Here is an 18,686-nt window from a genome sequence, read left to right on the forward strand (position 1 = left end):
GTCATACGTAAAGATAACCCACAGACATTTGATATCCAAGACTGGGTATGGGACCAAGCTCCCTTCTGGGAAGCTGGTGCCAAGGACCATCACTCCAGACTTATCCAAGTTGAAGTGGCTTCTGGCTATAGCACCGTATTGGCGATCCAGTAGAGTGATCTTTGGACTTTTGCTGCCAAACGCAGTAAAAACACCAGATCGTCCGCATAGGCTCGGCATACAAATGTATGGTTCTCAACGGAAGTCCCTGCAGCCAGGGTCATAGTGCATGTAACAGTGGCTCCATGACAATGGCATACAGGGGGCAACCTTGCCTCACAGAGCAGACAATAGTGATCTTACCGTCCGTACATGCATTGATTGTAACCTGTGAAGTGGCTCCACGCAGAAGGTGCATGACAGTGCTTATGAAGGTCTGAGGGAAGGCCAGCTGTAGCAGCACCTTCTCAAGATAGTCATGGCATACTCTATCAAAAGCGCGGTCAGAGTTTACTGTCACTAAGACTCCTCACACACGACATGTCTCCACCAGTGTGTTGACATTGTGGTAGTCGATGAGCGCCGTCTGAATGTTGCTGTTACTGCCAAGACAGGGCTGGTTGGTAGAGAGGACGTGGTGCTGAAGACTCTGAATTCAGTCAGCCAGAATTTTCGTAAATATCTTGAAATCGCTGTTGAGCAGCGTAGAAGGTCGGTAACGGTCAAATCTCTGTTGGGCAGATGGCTTGGGGACCGACATAAGGATGCCATCGACAAAGGCAGGTGGCATCTGCATTGAAGGGTCCATCAGTTCTTGATACATCGTAACTCATTGGGGCATCTTAACATCACGGAACGTACGATGAACTCCATCAGGAGACCATCTGTTGTTCGCCCCGTGAGGGTCGCCGCCGCGCTGACATCGAGAGTCCGAGGCAGCAAGCGGAGGACTTCATTCATAGCCGTAGCATCCTCGTCTCCTGTGCGTGGAACTGCCGGTTATGATCCAAGAAGGCGTCGGCAGTATCCTTTTGAGCCGTCAGGCGCCGGTCATGTGTCATATCCAGCATTGAGATAAATGCTCTGCGACATCTGCGACGTTCATGGATAATGTGATACATTGGTAGCAGTTCACCCCCTATCTGGGCTTTCTTTTAAAACGTTCTAAGCGCTATGGGACTGAACATCTAAGGTCATCAGTCCCCTAGACTTAGAACTACTTAAACCTAACTAACCTAAGGACATCACACACATCCATGCCCGAGGCAGGATTCGAACCTGCGACGGTAGCGGTCGCACGGTTCCAGACTGTAGCGCCTAGAACCGCTCGGCCACATCGGCCGGCACCCCTTATCTGGTCTTGACTATGAATGTGCAAAAGCGTGCCCTCGAGGCGACGAATTGTAAGCATTACGATCACTGCTCGTAACCTCCGGACCTCAGCCTCATGCCCTGGCGACGGTGGCTGGGTGGATATCTCCAGCAGTAGCATAAATTGATATTCTATAGTGTGCCTTTGCCAACACACAGCCTCTTGACGGTAATTCATCACTACTCCGCCGTGTGTCGACAAGGCGAAGTTCTTAGAAAAAATTGGAAATTTGTGATGAGGTCTTATGGGACCAAACTTCTGAGGTCATCGGTTCCTAAGCCTACACACTACTTAATCTAACTTACGCTATGGACAACACACACACACCCATACCCGAGGGAGGACTCGAACCTCCGAAGGGAGGAGCCGCACGGAGCGTGACAAGGCGGCTCAGACCGCGCGGCTACCCTGCACGGCGCGAAGGTCTTACACCAGGGGTTGCAGTTCTCTGCATTTGCTAATGTGTGGTATTTGATCCTGTGGTGACCGGACACAATTGACGTTGTCCCCTAGGATGATATGATCGTAGCGTCCCTCGAATAAGGACGCGACCTCCTCCGCACAAAATCTCTAACGGTCTCTCCTCTTATTCGTACCAGAGGGGTCATACACATTCACAATCTTGACGCTCTGATACGTGATAGCAAGTCATCGTGGTGACAGTAGGTAGACCACATCATCGATCACGATGCCTTCCTTCACATAAAGGCCATACCACTACCATCATCTGTGCATGACACTTATAAAAGTCGTATCCATAAATAGACGGGAACCTCAGAACTGATGGTGCCAACCGGTAGGCCTGGCATTGAGAGGCAGTACTGCTGGCGCCTGTTGGGAGAGGTGGAGACGGGAGATCGGGAAAAGGACCCGCAGTCAACAAGGGGTCCTCTCCTATGTCCAATGGCATTTAACTGCCGTGATGTGAAGCAACTGCAACCGCTTTAGCTATTCCAGCAGACATCACGTACTCGACATCGTCGGCCTGCGCAAGCAGGTTTGTGTTGCGATCATCCCTCGGAATTAATGGAGCACCTGAAGTTTGCACTTCGTCCGTGACAGAGTCATATACGGAATCCATCTGCTGCCATTCATTCAGAAGCGTGGCACTGGGAGAGGCTTCATTCGAATCCGCCGCTGATCGGATACTGTCAGGGGGAATCGACAATCATATCTTCCTGCTGGGGATGGTCGCCTCTATCGAGATCTTCGTCTTCTGTTGACTTAGTGGAGTAGGTAACGGATGGGGACTGTCGACGTTTCTTCCGTCGCTTTGGAGTCCATTGTTTACGGACATGAGAATCGGTATCCGACAACGACTGGGGATCGTTGCCATTAGGGAAGAAACCGGCGGTTCTCAGAACCAGATCTGTAGTAGCCAGCCTCTTCTGGCACTGCAGAATGCCTCTGAATCGGAAGCTGCTCTGTGTGGAATGAAGGTGACGCTTAAATCGACGGTCGATTATCAGATGGAAGAGTTTGAATGACCCCTACGTATGTCAGTGGGAGCACCATTGGATCGGGCGACATTTTCTCCTCCCCTGTCGGTAGTTGTGTGATGCAATGCTGCATATAGCTTGATCTGAGAAATCCCTCTTGCACGCATCCCAAACAGGTCCTGGTCTGGCCGTTGTAATTTACGACGACACGGCATCCGCCGATGTTAAAATAGGACGGGACATGTTTAGTAAGGTTGATGCACACCTGGAGCACCCTATTCAGAACGGGGCACCTGGTAAAGTGTGCCCATTTTTTCCGCTATATGGCTTATCACAGTGCCATATGGTCACAACACTGCGATCACCATCTCTGCTGGCACCTCTAACAGCCATTCAAATGCACGGACAGTTCTCTGGCCGATACCTGGGTGCTCGAGTTTCACAGGGCCAATGTGCCCATCCGAATGCCTGAACTGAAGGTCGCTCGTCCCTTTGAGAATCTTACGAGACAAGTCGTTCAACAGTTTCAGGTGTACAGGTATACCCCCCCCGCCCCCCGCCCCCTTGTCCCCCCCGCTCTCGATGTAGAGGTGAATCTTCATTACGCAGTGGTAATCGATGTGAACGATGTCTTGCAAAAACTGTTCAATTTCTGATGCTTTTGGTAATGCGTACTCGTCCGTAAAACTGAACATCAGTGCTGACTTTCGCTGTGAATATGTCATGGTGCATCGAAGGAAGTAAGCAACACGGAGCCGGATGTAAACAACAGCAACACAGCGCGCTCGCTAACTCGGCAGGGACGTAAACAGGACGTCCGAGCCGCTGCCCTGCCGAAATCAGGCTGTCATTTGGCTACCCACGCGCGACTGGGCAGCGATTCTGTGTAGCATGGATCCGACAAATCCTTCATAGCTTTGCAGGACTCAGACGACGGGTGGTTAGCACGCATAGTACTAGCACCCAACGTGTTCCACACCAGTGTGCCATCCCCATGACGTTATTGTGAAAATTTACGAAACTAGTGCGACGATACAAAAACAATCATAATAACTAAAATATTGATAAAAGCCATAAAGACGATGTGCTGTGATTATTGCAGTGAAATGTTGTAAAACAATATAGAGAAAGAACAATGAAAATTACTGTAAATACCAAAACTACGTATAATATGCGAACAAAGATAAAAATGATTAGACAGGTCCTCTAACGAGGAAGAAAGAGAAAAAAACTAACTACTCTTCTTTTTGTTCTTGATTGTAGAAGGACGCCATTGCCGATTCGTGATGAGAATGGTATGTGTTTGTTACTAATACTGTAAGAAAAAGCATTCTTATGATAATAATAATTAATTCTGTAAATATATAAACTTGTGTTTTCCTTTCAATATGTAGGGAAAGGCACCCCATAATTATTACTGAATAATTTGCAGTTTTCATACACTGAGCTGATTTTGTTTCAAAGACGCCATTACGGGCGAGAACATAATTTTAAGTTTTTCATTACGCTATACGGCTTAAAAATAGGAACTGACTCGCTGAAAATTATCTGCTTGAAAGTGAATTAATATTTCATTGCAGAAACAGTTTTTGTGTTAGCCTGGACCAGTCACCGCGGATCAGGTCTCACACGATTCACTACCTAAAAAAATAATTGTAATTCAGATGTAAATAGAAAATAACTTTCAAAGAATTTTAATCAGTTCTATAACAAGATTTCAATGCGAACCTCACAGAAAGGACAGATTCTCTTCTCATTAACATAACAATGAAGCTGGTTGGATTTTAATGTGCGGGACATTTAGCTTTGCTACAGTCCATGTCTAATACGTTAAACACAAACATGCTAGACTGCTTAAACTCGCAGTTGAAAAGAAATTAACAATACTCGCACAACAATCAAAGCCTTTCACGTAACCGTCAATATTTTGGTGCACTTTAACACAGCATTTCAGCTTCGTGTTGCAGAGCGACACTGCGTGCGAACGACGAAAGGTAGGTGAAACACAATATTCTAATAACGACAGGCCCTCAGAAAACTAAAGTGTATGGGGCCAAGGCGCCCAGGAAAAGTACATTTCTTTTTATTGAAAATAGCAAAGCTCATTTAAGGTGGTTTTAATGGTGCAGCACTTCCTAATTTGGAACCTTTCATATCAGAGAACATCATTACGTGCTAGTAGAATTGAGTATTCTGCATTTACAACTGCATTTACCATTGATACTTAATTATTTCTTGTGCTATACGAACATTGACAATAAAATCACACAGTTCGGATATCAGTACACCAGACATGTTCCAGCGATTTCGGACCAGGCTAATTTGGGGGTCAATACATCAACGTGGATTTAGTGTCAAGTTTCTCATGGCCCTATAGCACGATTTAGGCCTTAAGACAGCGACAGTTACCGTACTGGAAGATACCGTCACTGTCGGGGAAGATGTGAAGCATGAAGGATGCAGGTGGTGCGCAGTAACGTTCACGCATTCTGTAATTGTGATGGCCCTTTCGATTACTACCAGAGGTCCCAGCGCCGTAGCATAGTACTGTGCCCACCGTCCTGTGTGCGGTACATCGCCCAATGCCATCGTTACTTACGGTGTCGTTGCGCCACTGTGGTAAACAGTTGAGGTCGGCTGCTGCAGAGCTCCATGTTCGCCAACGTGCCCTGAATGATGAAATCTAAAATACTTTTGGATGCACCAGAATCGTACAATAGTCTAACACATGCGCTAGACCTCATTTCGTAGATGCTCACGATAGTAGCACATGGGTAGGCAACAAGGTTCACAATATATATGAGCCGTGGTAAAAATTGCTGTTTTGAAGAGCGCGCCGCAGCGCGTAGCGTGAAGCAGTCCCCCTCCGTTTCTGGCGGAGGCGCCGCTGTGGCAATCGCAGCTTTGGTGTCTCCCTCTGGTGGGAAAGGGAAAGGTTGCCTGTTCACGTGCATTTAAGGGGCGCTATGAGCTCGCGAGTCGAGGAGTCTGGGCCAGTCTCTCGTCCCCAGCTTGCTAGTCTGTCTCTCGTCCGCATTTGTCAGGCAGTTAGTGTCTGTCTGTCGTTCAGAGTGGTAGTATGTCTGTCGTTCGGATCAACCTTTAAAGCCGGCAAAATGAGAGTCTTTCCACTCCGCCAGTAAGAGAACTCAGCGAGTGGTCGCACGCTCGGGGCGTAGTTCATGCATCTGAGTCTGCGCGCTAGGCCGCCAGTCTGCTCGAGTTTGCTCGGGCAGTGGTCATTGGCGGTTGGATCGATCGGTTGGTCGGTCGCGCACTGAGACACAAGATGACTTGTCCGTCTTGGGCATCGGCGTATGTGAGGTCGCCACGTGAGTCCAGTGGGCCGCGGGGTACAGCGAGGGGTAGTGGCTTCGCGGTCGACACGAGAGCAACAGGAGTCAACCCACGACATTAGTCTGGCCGTTGCGAGCTGCGACGTCGTGAGACGGGAGATCGGCGCGGCTTCCTACATCTACATCTACATTTATACTCCGCAAGCGGAGTGTGGCGGAGGCCACTTTACGTGCCACTGTCATTACCTCCCTTTTCTGTTCCAGTCGCGTATGGTTCGCGGGAAGAACGACTGTCTGAAAGCCTCCGTGCGCGCTCGAATCTCTCTAATTTTACATTCGTGATCTCCTCGGGAGGTATAAGTAAGGGGAAGCAATATATTGGATACCTCATCCAGAAACGCACCCTCTCGAAACCTGACCAGCAAGCTACACCGCGATGCAGAGCGCCTCTCTTGCAGAGTGTGCCACTTGAGTTTGCTAAACATCTCCGTAACGCTATCACCCTTACCATATAACCCTGTGACGAAACGCGCCGCTCTTCTTTGGATCTTCTCTATCTCCTCCGTCAACCCGATCTGGTACGGATCCCACACTGATGAGCAATACTCAAGAATAGGTCGAACGAGTGTTTAGTAAGCCACCTCCTTTGTTGATGGACTACATTTTCTAAGGACTCCCCCAATGAATCTCAACCTGGTACCTGCCTTACCAACAATTAATTTTATATGATCATTCCACTTCAAATCGTTCCGCACGCATACTCCCAGATATTTTACAGAAGTAACTGCTACCAGTGTTTGTTCCGCTATCATATAATCATACAATAAAGGATCCTTCTTTCTATGTATTCGCAATACATTACATTTGTCTATGTTAAGTGTCAGTTGCCACTCCCTGCACCAAGTGCCTATCCGCTGCAGCTCTTCCTGCATTTCACTACAATTTTCTAATGCTGCAACTTCTCTGTATACTACAGCATCATCCGCGAAAAGCCGCATGGAACTTCCGACACTATCTACTAGGTCATTTATATATATTGTGAAAAGCAATGGTCCCATAACACTCCCCTGTGGCACGTCAGAGGTTACTTTAAGGTCTGTAGACGTCTCTCCATTGATAACAACATGCTGTGTTCTGTTTGCAAAAAACTCTTCAATCCAGCCACACAGCTGGTCTGATATTCCGTAGGCTCTTACTTTGTTTATCAGGCGACAGTGCGGAACTGTATCGAACGCCTTCCGGAAGTCAAGGAAAATAGAATCTACCTGGGAGCCTGTATCTAATATTTTCTGGGAGCAGCAAGGTTCTCTGCCCGAAAACTTGTTTCGTTCTGCCTCTGAATAAATTGTAACTTTGATATTTAGAGGGTGCTTTCTGATTATAATTTTAAATCTGTTTCCTGCGTCAGTTGAAGCGGCTGGCAGCGGACGGTTCGGGAGGGCGGTTTGGGGGTGCTGCGCCAGGTCTTCTCGAGAAATCGCAGTTTATTAGAAGTTAAGTGACTGGTGATATATTGTTTGATTTACTCTTGTTAAATTCTACTTGTTTTCTTGGTGAGGTCACCAGCCGTTTTGCTTTGGGGTCGTCCCACCATTCTTCTTCGTTCGCCCACCCGCGGGAAGGTGGTTGTTTATAAATTGGGTGGTCCGTTTTTCCCTTGTGGAGTAGGGGCGGGTTAGAGCAACTTGCGGTTCGGGTTGTTCAGTAATCTTCCTATCAATCTACCGTACGTTAGTAGCTGCCTCTGTAATGTTTGTCGGATTTAGTGTGTTAACGAATTTACTGCTTGGATTGTAACCACCTAATACCTGAAATATGTTCTGATCTTTGGAAACTTTGACATTATTGCCTATGATCTTGAGAGGCTGTATCTGTGTACTGTAGAGTATCTTAGCTGTTGTTTGGCCAACCTTGTAGAAATTTATAGAAGATTAAATTTCATGGGCTTTATTTAAATGATCATTTTAGTGTATAAAGTTGCCACCCTTTCACCAAAAGACTTTCCTTAGAAGTTAAAATCAAGTTGCACCTTCAGTGGCAAGGTTAATATTTTAATTTTGACTGTTTTGTACCATTTCCATCCCTCCTATGGGGGGTGCATAGTTTGTGTGCTTGTGTAAATTGTTAAAACTCTTAGATTAAAGTTATCTGGCGCGTTGCAGATTTGCACCAGTGTAGTCTTTCAGAGGCTGTTGTGAGCGGTCGTAACTACGGCCGTGTCAAAAGGGAGCAGCAAGGTTCTCTGCCCGAAAACTTGTTTCTTTCTGCCTCTGAATAAATTGTAACTTTGATATTTAGAGGGCGCTTTCTGATTATAATTTTAAATCTGTTTCTTAAAAAAATGCTTTTAGGCACTATTAAAGTGAATAAAATTCCCATTTGTTAAAAGGAATTTGGTTATGATTTCATCAGTTACTCCCTGGCAACTACTTCCATGCTTACATAGTGTGATTAAATGTGTTGATGTTCTTGATGAATCGCTAATAAATAAAATAAATTCTTAAGAATATTCTTTGAAAATAAATCACGGTTCATTATATATGATCACTTGACGCCTTCCTAAGGGACAGTCTCTATTTCTTCCGAACTGACTGTGTAAGCATTAAATGTATTCGCAATTGCGAATATGGAATGATGACGATGAAATTTTGTGCAGGACCAGACGCGAACCTGCATTTGCCTCTTATAGCGAGTGGTCGCCTTGAAATTTGGCTATCCATGCAAGACTTATGGCCAGACCCAAACATGCATATGCTGCCAACCATGTGTCTGCAACCTGTACACGTACATCCATTATGTATATTAATGTACATGTGAGACATTTTACATGAAAGTCTCTTGCCCGGTGTCGTGGATAAATACGATATTACAGTGCCTGTGTTATTCTGAATTACGATGAAAAACTCCTTCTAACATGCATGCATATCCGAAGGAGCTTTGCATCGTAATTCAGAATAACACAGGCACTGCAAAATCATGTAAGCGTAGACCAGAAGTGGCTTAAATCAATGAAATGGTATTGACAGCAATTGAGAGATTTATACCAAATAAATTAATAAGAGATGGAACTGATCATCCATTATACACAAAACGGGTCGGAACTCTGGTGTAGAAGCAACGAGAAAAGCATGCCACATTTTAAAGAGCGCTAAATCCCGAAGATTGGAAATGTTTTACCGAGCTTTCAATGCAAGAGATTTTTAATAGTATCCACAAAAAAACTGTCTCGTAATCTGACAGAAAACCCAAAGGAGATTCTGATCGTACGTGAAGTACATCAGCGATAAGACACCATCAGTACTTTCATTATGCGACAGCGATGGCAGTGTTAACCGACGACAGTGCCATTAAAGGGGAGTTATTAAGCAGTCATTTTGCAGAATGAAATGCTACCAGTTGATCTGCATTTGGATTTTCCGTTGTCCATATTCTGCAGTTCAGCCTATTGACATCTCCTTGGAGATGTAAATTGGCTTCATCTATCCACAAAATGTTCCATGGCCGTTCATTGTCCACTTCAATGAGAGCAAGAAATTCCAGAGCCAACACCTGTCTTGTTGACAAATCAGCAGGAGGCAACTCGTCACCAAAGGAGGTTTTGCATATAGCAATGCAGGATGTTTCATAGGATTTTATGCACAGCGCTCGCAGGCATTTCCAACATTCGGGCAATTTCCTGTACACTGCGTATTTGAAGAGCAGCTGAACGGAATGGATAGTGTCTTGAAAGGAGGATGTAAGATGAACATCAACTAAAGCAAAACGAGGATAATGGAATGTAATCGAATTAAGTCGGATGATGCTGAGGGAATTAGATTGGGAAATGAGACACTTAAAGTAGTAAAGGAGTTTTGCTATTTGGGGAGTAAAATAACTGATGATAGTCGAAGTAGATAGGATATAAAATGTAGACTGGCAATGACAAGGAAAGTGTTTCTGAAGAAGAGAAATTTGTTAACATCGAGTATAGATTTAAGTGTCAGGAAGTCGTTTCTGAAAGTATTTGTTTGGAGTGTAGCCATGTATGGAAGTGAAACATGGACGATAAATAGTTTAGACAAGAAGAGAATAGAAGCTTTCGAAATGTGGTACTACAGAAGAATGTTGAAGATTAGATGGGTAGATCACATAACTAATGAGGAGGTATTGAATAGGATTGTGGAGAAGAGAAGTTTGTGGCACAACTTGACTAGAAGAAGGGATCGGTTGGTAGGACATGTTCTGAGGCATCAAGGGATCACCAATTTACGAGGGCAGTTCAATAAGTAATGCAACACATTTTTTTCTGAAACAGGGGTTGTTTTATTCAGCGTTGAAATACACCAGGTTATTCCCCAATCTTTTAGCTACACAACACTATTTTTCAACGTAATCTCCATTCAATGCTACGGCCTTACGCCACCTTGAAATGAGGGCCTGTATGCCTGCAAGGTACCATTCCACTGGTCGATGTCGGAGCCAACGTCGTACTGCATCAATAACTTCTTCATCATCCGCGTAGTGCCTCCCACGGATTGCGTCCTTCATTGGGCCAAACATATGGAAATCCGACGGTGCGAGATCGGGGCTGTAGGGTGCATGAGGATGAACAGTCCACTGAAGTTTTGTGAGCTCCTCTCGGGTGCGAAGACTTGTGTGAGGTCTTGCGTTGTCATGAGGAAGGAGAAGTTCGTTCAGATTTTTGTGCCTACGAACACGCTGAAGTCGTTTCTTCAATTTCTGAAGAGTAGCACAATACACTTCAGAGTTGATCGTTTGACCATGGGGAAGGACATCGAACAGAATAACCCCTTCAGCGTCCCAGAAGACTGTAACCATGACTTTACCGGCTGAGGGTATGGCTTTAAACTTTCTCTTGGTAGGGGAGTGGGTGTGGCGCCACTCCATTGATTGCCGTTTTGTTTCAGGTTCAAAGTGATGAACCAATGTTTCATCGCCTGTAACAATCTTTGACAAGAAATTGTCACCCTCAGCCACACGACGAGCAAACAATTCCGCACAGATGGTTCTCCTTTGCTCTTTATGGTGACAACGAGGGACCCAGCGGGAACAAACCTTTGAATATCCCAATTGGTGAACAATTGTGACAGCACTACCAACAGTGATGTCAAGTTGAGCACTGAGTTGTTTGATGGTGATCTGTTGATCATCTCGAACGAGTGTGTTCGCACGCTCCGCCATTGCAGGAGTCACAGCTCTGCACGGCCGGCCCGCACGCGGGAGATCAGGCAGTCTTGCTTGACCTTGCGGCGATGATGACACACGCTTTGCCCAACGACTCACCGTGCTTTTGTCCACTGCCAGATCACCGTAGACATTCTGCAAGCGCCTATGAATATCTGAGATGCCCTGGTTTTCCGCCAAAAGAAACTCGATCACTGCCCATTGTTTGCAACGCACATCCGTTACAGACGCCATTTTAACAGCTCCGTACAGCGCTGCCACCTGTCGGAAGTCAATGAAACTATACGAGACGAAGCGGGAATGTTTGAAAATATTCCACAAGAAATTTCCGGTTTTTTCAACCAAAATTGGCTGAGAAAAACAATGTGTTGCATTACTTATTGAACTGGCCTCGTAGTATTGGAGGGCAGCATGGAGGGTAAAAATCGTAGAGGGAGACCAAGAGATGAATACACTAAGCAGATTCAGAAGGATGTAGGTTGCAGTAGTTACTGGGAGATGAAGAAGCTTGCACATGATAGGATAGCATGGAGAGCTGCATCAAACCAGTCTGAGGACTGAAGACCACAACAACAACAACGTCTCTGCACGCCGCCACTCGACCCCTCCTCCTATGCTGTGGCCACATCTTCGACAGACGTCTGACCAACTGCCACAGTCACCGTGGTGTAGTGGTCATAATCACTAAACCTCGTTGACTGTCACAATAATTAGCCCGCATCTCGTGGTCGTGCGGTAGCGTTCTCGCTTCCCACGCCCGGGTTCCCGGGTTCGATTCCCGGCGGGGTCAGGGATTTTCTCTGCCTCGTGATGGCTGGGTGTTGTGTGATGTCCTTAGGTTAGTTAGGTTTAAGTAGTTCTAAGTTCTAGGGGACTGATGACCTAAGATGTTAAGTCCCATAGTGCTCAGAGCCATTTGAACCATTTGAACTAACTGCCTTCCCCCCTCTGCCCCATTACACTTCAAAAGAACCTGTCTTTTCGAATTTTGCAATCATTTTCTCCAGAGCCTTAGCAGACATCAGACCAACGGCTTTTTTCACACAGTCACGATTCTTGTAAAAGAGCTTTACCAGCACACACACACACACACACATATATATATATATATATATATATATATATATATATATATATATATATATATATATATAAGCAGCAGATCCGATTTCGAGTCGCGGTCTAACATCAGTTTTACCTGTTACCTTTGATTCATTTCAGCGCCGAAATGCAGCTAACGATTGATGGTCATAACGTTTGGGCTCATCGGTCCTTACTAACCAGCCAGAACATTATGATCACCGACATACTATCGATATAAACTCATCCAGGAGATAGCAGCGTCATCTGGCGAGGAATGATTGTTAGTCAGACACATGCACGGTGCATATAGTAGGCTATCACTGAGCGTGCTGTTCATATGCAAAATGTGGAAGGCGCGCAATCTGTCTGAGTTTCACCGAGGCTGATTGTGATGACCCGGAGGCTCGGAAATTGCATGACTTGTCGGGTCTTCGAGACGTGCTGTGGTGAGGGTCTTCAACATATGGCGAAACTAATTTGAAACCACGTCCAGAAGTCGCGGGGTTTGGCGGCCATCCCTCATTACAGATGTCGGACGTCGTAGGCTGGGCAGACTGGTAAAACACAACAACGGCGAACTGTGACGGAACTAACATCAGACTTCATTGGTGGGTAGAGTGGAAGTGTGTCTGAACACGCTGTGCACTGAACGATGGGCCTCCGCAGTCTACAGCCCATGTATATGCCAATGTTAACACCGCTACATTGGCAGCTACGACTCAAAAAGGCATGTGACCATCTGCACTGGACATCCCAATACCTTCTTCATCATGCCGATGGGAGGGCGCGAATCCGTCGTCCTCCAGGGGAACAGCACAGTGACACCTATACTGTGGGATAGAGACAAGCTGGCAGTGGCTACATTATGATGTGGAGAACATTGGCATAGGAATCCATGGGTCCACTGGAGCTCGTGCAAGGCACCTTGACGGCCAAGGAGTTGCAGACCATTTATACCACTTCATGACGATCGCAGGGGCATTTTTCAACAAGATAATACGCCATGTCACAAGGCCAGGACTGTGATAGCGTGGTCCGAGGAACAAAGTGGCGAGTTTCATTTGATCTGCTGGCGCCTCAGCTTGCCAGATCTGAACCCAGTCGAACACATCTGTGATGTCATTAAAAGTGGTGTCAGAGCTCATCGCCCCTCTCCCCGGAATATACGTGAGTTAGGTGAGCTGGGTGTCCAGAAGTGGTGACAGCTCCCTCCATCGACCAACCAAGGCATCATTGCTTCCATGCCTCGCCCGACGAGTCGCTACTGTTATCGTGCCAAAGGTGGACATACTGGGTGGTTATAACTAAACTTTCCCTATTTAACTCGTTAAGATACGGAAACGAAATACCGTAAGAGAACCAAACTTGGCAGTATCGATGTTAAGGACATGGGGAAGAGAAATAATCCAGAATCAATTCAATTGAAACACTTTCAATATGGTGGTATGGCACATTATAACATTACATACTGGTACCATTATTGCTACAAAAGGGGCTCAATATGGCGCCCATCAATGACCTGAAGAGATATGCTGTGCTTCAGATCAGCACATGTGTGAATGTTCCCCTGGTAAACCTTGTCCTTCAGGTAGCCCCCCAAACAGAAATCATGGAGAGTGGGATCTGGTGATCGTGCTGGCCAAGCATTTGGAAACGATAGGGTGATAATTCGATCATTTCCAAATGTGTTTCAGAGAGGCAGGTGAACTTCACGAGTGATGTGCGGTGGGGCCCTATCTTGCATGAAAACGGTTGAGTTCAATGCGTCTCTCTGCTGTAGGGCGGGTATGATATGCTCGCGAAGCATATCGGAGTAGCGCAGGCCAGTCGCACTGCACGTCTTTGGTCCTCGAGCGCCAGCCTATACAAAAAAGGGCCAATGATGAACGTAGCCGTGAAGCCACACCATATGGTGACACGTTCCCCGTACAGAGGAACTTCGCGCACAGTGACTGGAGGTGAAGTTCGCACACTGGGCAATTCTGTGTGTTCACCTCACCTGTCAGAGAAAACTAAGCTTCATTTGTCCATAGGACGGTCCAGGGCCAGCCCTCGTCAACTTCAATCCTTGCGAGAAAGTGGAGAGCGAAGTCAACACGTCGGCGTGCGTCCTGTGGTGCAAACTGCTGTGCGATATGGACCTTGTACGGATACCATTTGAGGATGGTTCGAAGCACCTCCTGTACAGTGGACCAGGGGATGTTCATCTGTCGTGACACAGCACACGCACTGCCTGAAGATTGGGAATTGGGCGCAGCGTTGTCTTCCGTAGCAACAGTGACTTCATCAACCACCTGTGGTGAAACTGGTCGTCGGCCTCTTCCCGGAGCGACGCCCAGTTCTCCAGGTGATTCTTCTTCATCGTGGTCCGCACAGCAGGTGGAGAAAGATGACCCTTCCGTAATCCTTTCAGCCGGCGATATTCTTGAAGTGCAGCTGCAGCATTACTGTTGTTTTGATAATGGAGCTTCGTCAACAATGCCCTGTTCCTTTCGTCCAAGCTCATGTTGACACTTCGACAAGTGCACTGCGCTTGGTCAGGTGTATGAGACTATGAATCTCGATGACTAACAACGGCACCTGGTGGCCATAGATGGAACTGGGTGGTGGCGCTGTGACGCATGGAAATCATGCATTCCATACTCTGTACATTAGAGCTACCAACTTTGGTACGCGTACAATGACTAGTTTCCGGGCTACAACGTGTTAAATAGGGAAAGTTTGAAGATAGCCATCGGGTACTTGCTATTAGGTAGTTCTGGCTAATGGTGTATATAGCCCAGACGCAGTACAGCGTATCGTGTATCGGTGCCAACAAGAGTGGCGGCTGTGTGGGAGCGGCGGCAGCCTTAGGTACTGACCGAGCAGCACGCAGCCGGTGGGCGACCCCGCGTCGGGGCTGAGGTGCAGCACGGCGGTGGCGACGAAGGCGGCGGCCAGCGTGGCGTTGTGGGCCAGCGAGAGGCGCACGTGCAGACGGCGGCGCAGGCGCGCGGGCAGCAGCAGCAGGCTCTGCACGGCGGCCGCGCAGCACAGCAGCAGCCCGCCCAGCGCGAGCAGCACGCCCTCCACCACGTGCAGCGCCGACGACGCAGCCGCGGGCTGCAGGCACGCGAACACCACCAGCCAGGAGTCCCTGAACAGCACGCGCTCCGCGCAGAACTCCTCCGGCGCGAGCCACGCCCCGGTCGGCACCTGCGAAACGGCGCCAACCCCTCACCGTCTCTCCTCTTTCGGGCGGCGCTTTTAACGGTCTAAGGGTTATGTGTTTACTGGATATCAGAAATATGTTGAAATGGGAGGTGATTTGGGGGTGCACAGGGTGCGAAATTTAGTACACAGAGCTGCAACGTATGGCAGCAACTTTGGCTGTAACCCAGCAGACACCGATTTAGACACATGCTTAGATGGAAGGTTCAAGTACTTCATTCCATGTTGATTCAACTCTATCCAAGAGTCCTTCAATTTCAGCGTCCATATACGGATAAGCCCAACGTGATGTTGTTGTTGTTGTGGTCTTCAGTCCTGAGACTGGTTTGATGTAGCTCTCCATGCTACTCTATCCTGTGCAAGCTTCTTCATCTCCCAGTACCTACTGCAGCCTACATCCTTCTGAATCTGCTTAGTGTATTCATCTCTTGGTCTCCCTCTACGATTTTTACCCTCCACGCTGCCCTCCAGTACTAAATTGGTGATCCCTTGATGCCTTAGAACATGTCCTACCAACCGATCCCTTCTTCTAGTCAAGTTGTGCCACAAACTCCTCTTCTCCCCAATTCTGTTCAATACCTCCTCATTAGTTATGTGATCTACCCATCCAATCATCAGTATTCTTCTGTAGCACCACATTCCGAAAGCTTCTATTCTCTTCTTGTCTAAACTATTTATCGTCCACCAACAAGAGCAAAATGAAGATGACGGAGTGTAGTCGAGTTAATTCGGCTGATGCTGAGGGAATTAGATTAGGGAATGAGAAGCTTAAAGTAGTACAGGAGTTTTGCTATTTGGGGAGCAAAATAACTTACGATGATCGAAGTAGTGTGGATGTAAAATGTAGACTGGCAATGGCAAGGAAAGCGTTTCTGAAGAAGAGAAATTTGTTAACATCGAGTATAGATTTAAGTGTCAGAAATTCGTTCCTGAAAGTATTTGTATGGAGTGTGGCCATGTATGGAAGTGAAACGTGGACGAACAATAGTTTGGACAAGAAGAGAAGCTTTCGAAATGTGGTGCTACAGAAGAATGCTGAAGATTAGATGGGTACATCACATAACTAATGAGGAGGTATTGAATAGAATTAGGGAGAAGAGAAATTTGTGGCACAACTTGACTAGAAGAAGGGATCGGTTGGTAGGACATGTTCTGAGGCGTCAAGGGATCACCAATTTAGTATTTGAGGGCAGCGTGGAGGGTAAAAATCGTGGAGGGAGGCCAAGAGATGAATACACTAAGCAGATTCAGAAGGATGTAGGTTGCAGTAGTTAGTTGGAGATGAAGAAGCTTGCACACAATAGAGTAGTGTAAAGAGCTGCATCAAACTAGTCTGAGGACTGAAGACCACAACAACAACAACAGACTTGAATGTAGATGACGTTATTTCCATTTACTTTGAGAAACTGAGCTGAAATGCTAACCATTTGTATATCCCATCATACCACCGTGTCGAGCCTGTATATACTTCCAAATGGGTTGCGGTCGGAGCCAGGTGTACTGACACACGAGCTAGTGACTTTCCATAATGGCACATATTCTCCAAATCCTGTTCGAAATAAACTTTTGAAAAATGACGGTAAGAAGCAACACTTCGCTAAAGGGTACTACACTGAACAGCCAAATAACTGGTACACCTGCCTAAAGGCCGGTTCCCACTAGGGCTGCCGCGCGTCAAAACCGCGCGTCAGCGGCGTGGTTGCCATGGAAATGGCGTCAGCGGCAAGGCGCGGCGGGCTCTGCGTCGCGGTTTGACCATGTCGAACCGCTTCCGCTGCCGCGTGCCGCGCTCCAGGTGCGCGCCGCCAATCACAGAACGCGCTGAGCGTGACGTCAGGTACGGACCCCTGGGCCACACGAACTTTAGCCGAACCGCTGGCGCGGATGCGGCGGCAGCTATGATATACTTATCATCCGATTCCAAGGAAACTATTCGGTAGAAAAATTTGATTCTTGGGCATGTTACAGCCTGATATCTTCTTTCGATAAAGGACCGAATTTCTTTTCGTTATTCGTCGTGGCTACTTGCTGTATCGCATTTACGTAAACCTTTACACGAAATTTGAATGGTGTGCAGAGGTAAAAACGCATTGCGTGGACTTTGCGTACAGTTCATTTTAGGTACTACATTATTGCATATGAAATTTAGTCAACATATCGAAATTGTTTTTAAAGCTGAGAGCAGAACGATAGCTATCACCGTTCTCGAGATATTGAATGATATGTCAGCGGACGGGCTGGGCGGTGACCGCGCGCGGGTCGCTCGCGACGCGACCGATACTTTCGTCCTGCTCGTCGTAAACCATGTGGTTGTATCAACTGCAAATTTCGTAAACGGTTCAAGAAATCGAAACGTGTTTTTTTGCAAATGATAACTTGTAAAAACTCATGTATTTCGGCGCATGATAAATATCCAAAATCTGTTTAACTACGAAGATATGAAAGAAACTACAGTTTTTTCGGAAGGGATAGATGAATTTTTTTAAACAGCATTTAATAGCATGTGTAATGAGAAGTTAAACAGAGACTAATTTGCTGGTATGTCATAAGATGTAATTTGCTAATTATCTACAGCTATTGATTATTTCCTTTGGAAATAACAAACGTTTTTTTCTTTATCCAGTGTACTTTATTGGTTCAAGACGCATTTCGCCTTTTACTTTAAGGCATCTTCGGTGGAATCTAGAATGATTCAGTTTTGTTTTGATATGTGATACTTGCAGATTATAAAACAGTTCACATCTTTTTTTACGTGAATAACTGATTACTCTGAACGGAATGGACAGTGTCTTGAAAGGAGGATATAAGATGAACATCAACAAAAGCAAAACGATGATAGCGGAATGTAGTCGAATTAAGTCGGGTGATGCTGATGGAATTAGATTAGGAAATGAGATGCTTAAGGTAGTAAAGGAGTTTTGCTATTTGGGGAGCAAAATAACTGACGATGGTCGAAGTAGAGAGGATATAAAAGTAGACTGGCAATGGCAAGGAAAGCGTTTCTGAAGAAGAAAAATTTGTTAACATCGAGTATAGATTTAAACGTCAGGAAGTCGTTTCTGAAAGTACTTGTATGGAGTGTAGCCATGTATGGAAGTGAAACATGGACGATAAATAGTTTAG

The 18,686-nt window shown here is 46.4% G+C and overlaps 1 protein-coding gene across 1 annotated transcript in view; it reads right to left on the bottom strand.

Moving 5' to 3' along the window:
* The window catches only part of LOC124712130 (probable G-protein coupled receptor Mth-like 3), a 297,280-nt gene that overhangs the window by 113,172 nt on the left and 165,422 nt on the right, over positions 1–18,686 (bottom strand). The window contains exons 6-7 of the mRNA XM_047242429.1: positions 15,408–15,548; positions 15,215–15,365 (exon numbers count right to left, since the gene is read on the bottom strand). Of these exons, the coding sequence (XP_047098385.1) occupies positions 15,215–15,365; positions 15,408–15,548 (292 nt within the window). The remainder of the gene's footprint in view (positions 1–15,214; positions 15,366–15,407; positions 15,549–18,686) is intronic.

The sequence above is a fragment of the Schistocerca piceifrons genome, chromosome 8 (assembly GCF_021461385.2).
Source record: "Schistocerca piceifrons isolate TAMUIC-IGC-003096 chromosome 8, iqSchPice1.1, whole genome shotgun sequence".
Lineage (NCBI taxonomy): Eukaryota > Metazoa > Arthropoda > Insecta > Orthoptera > Acrididae > Schistocerca > Schistocerca piceifrons.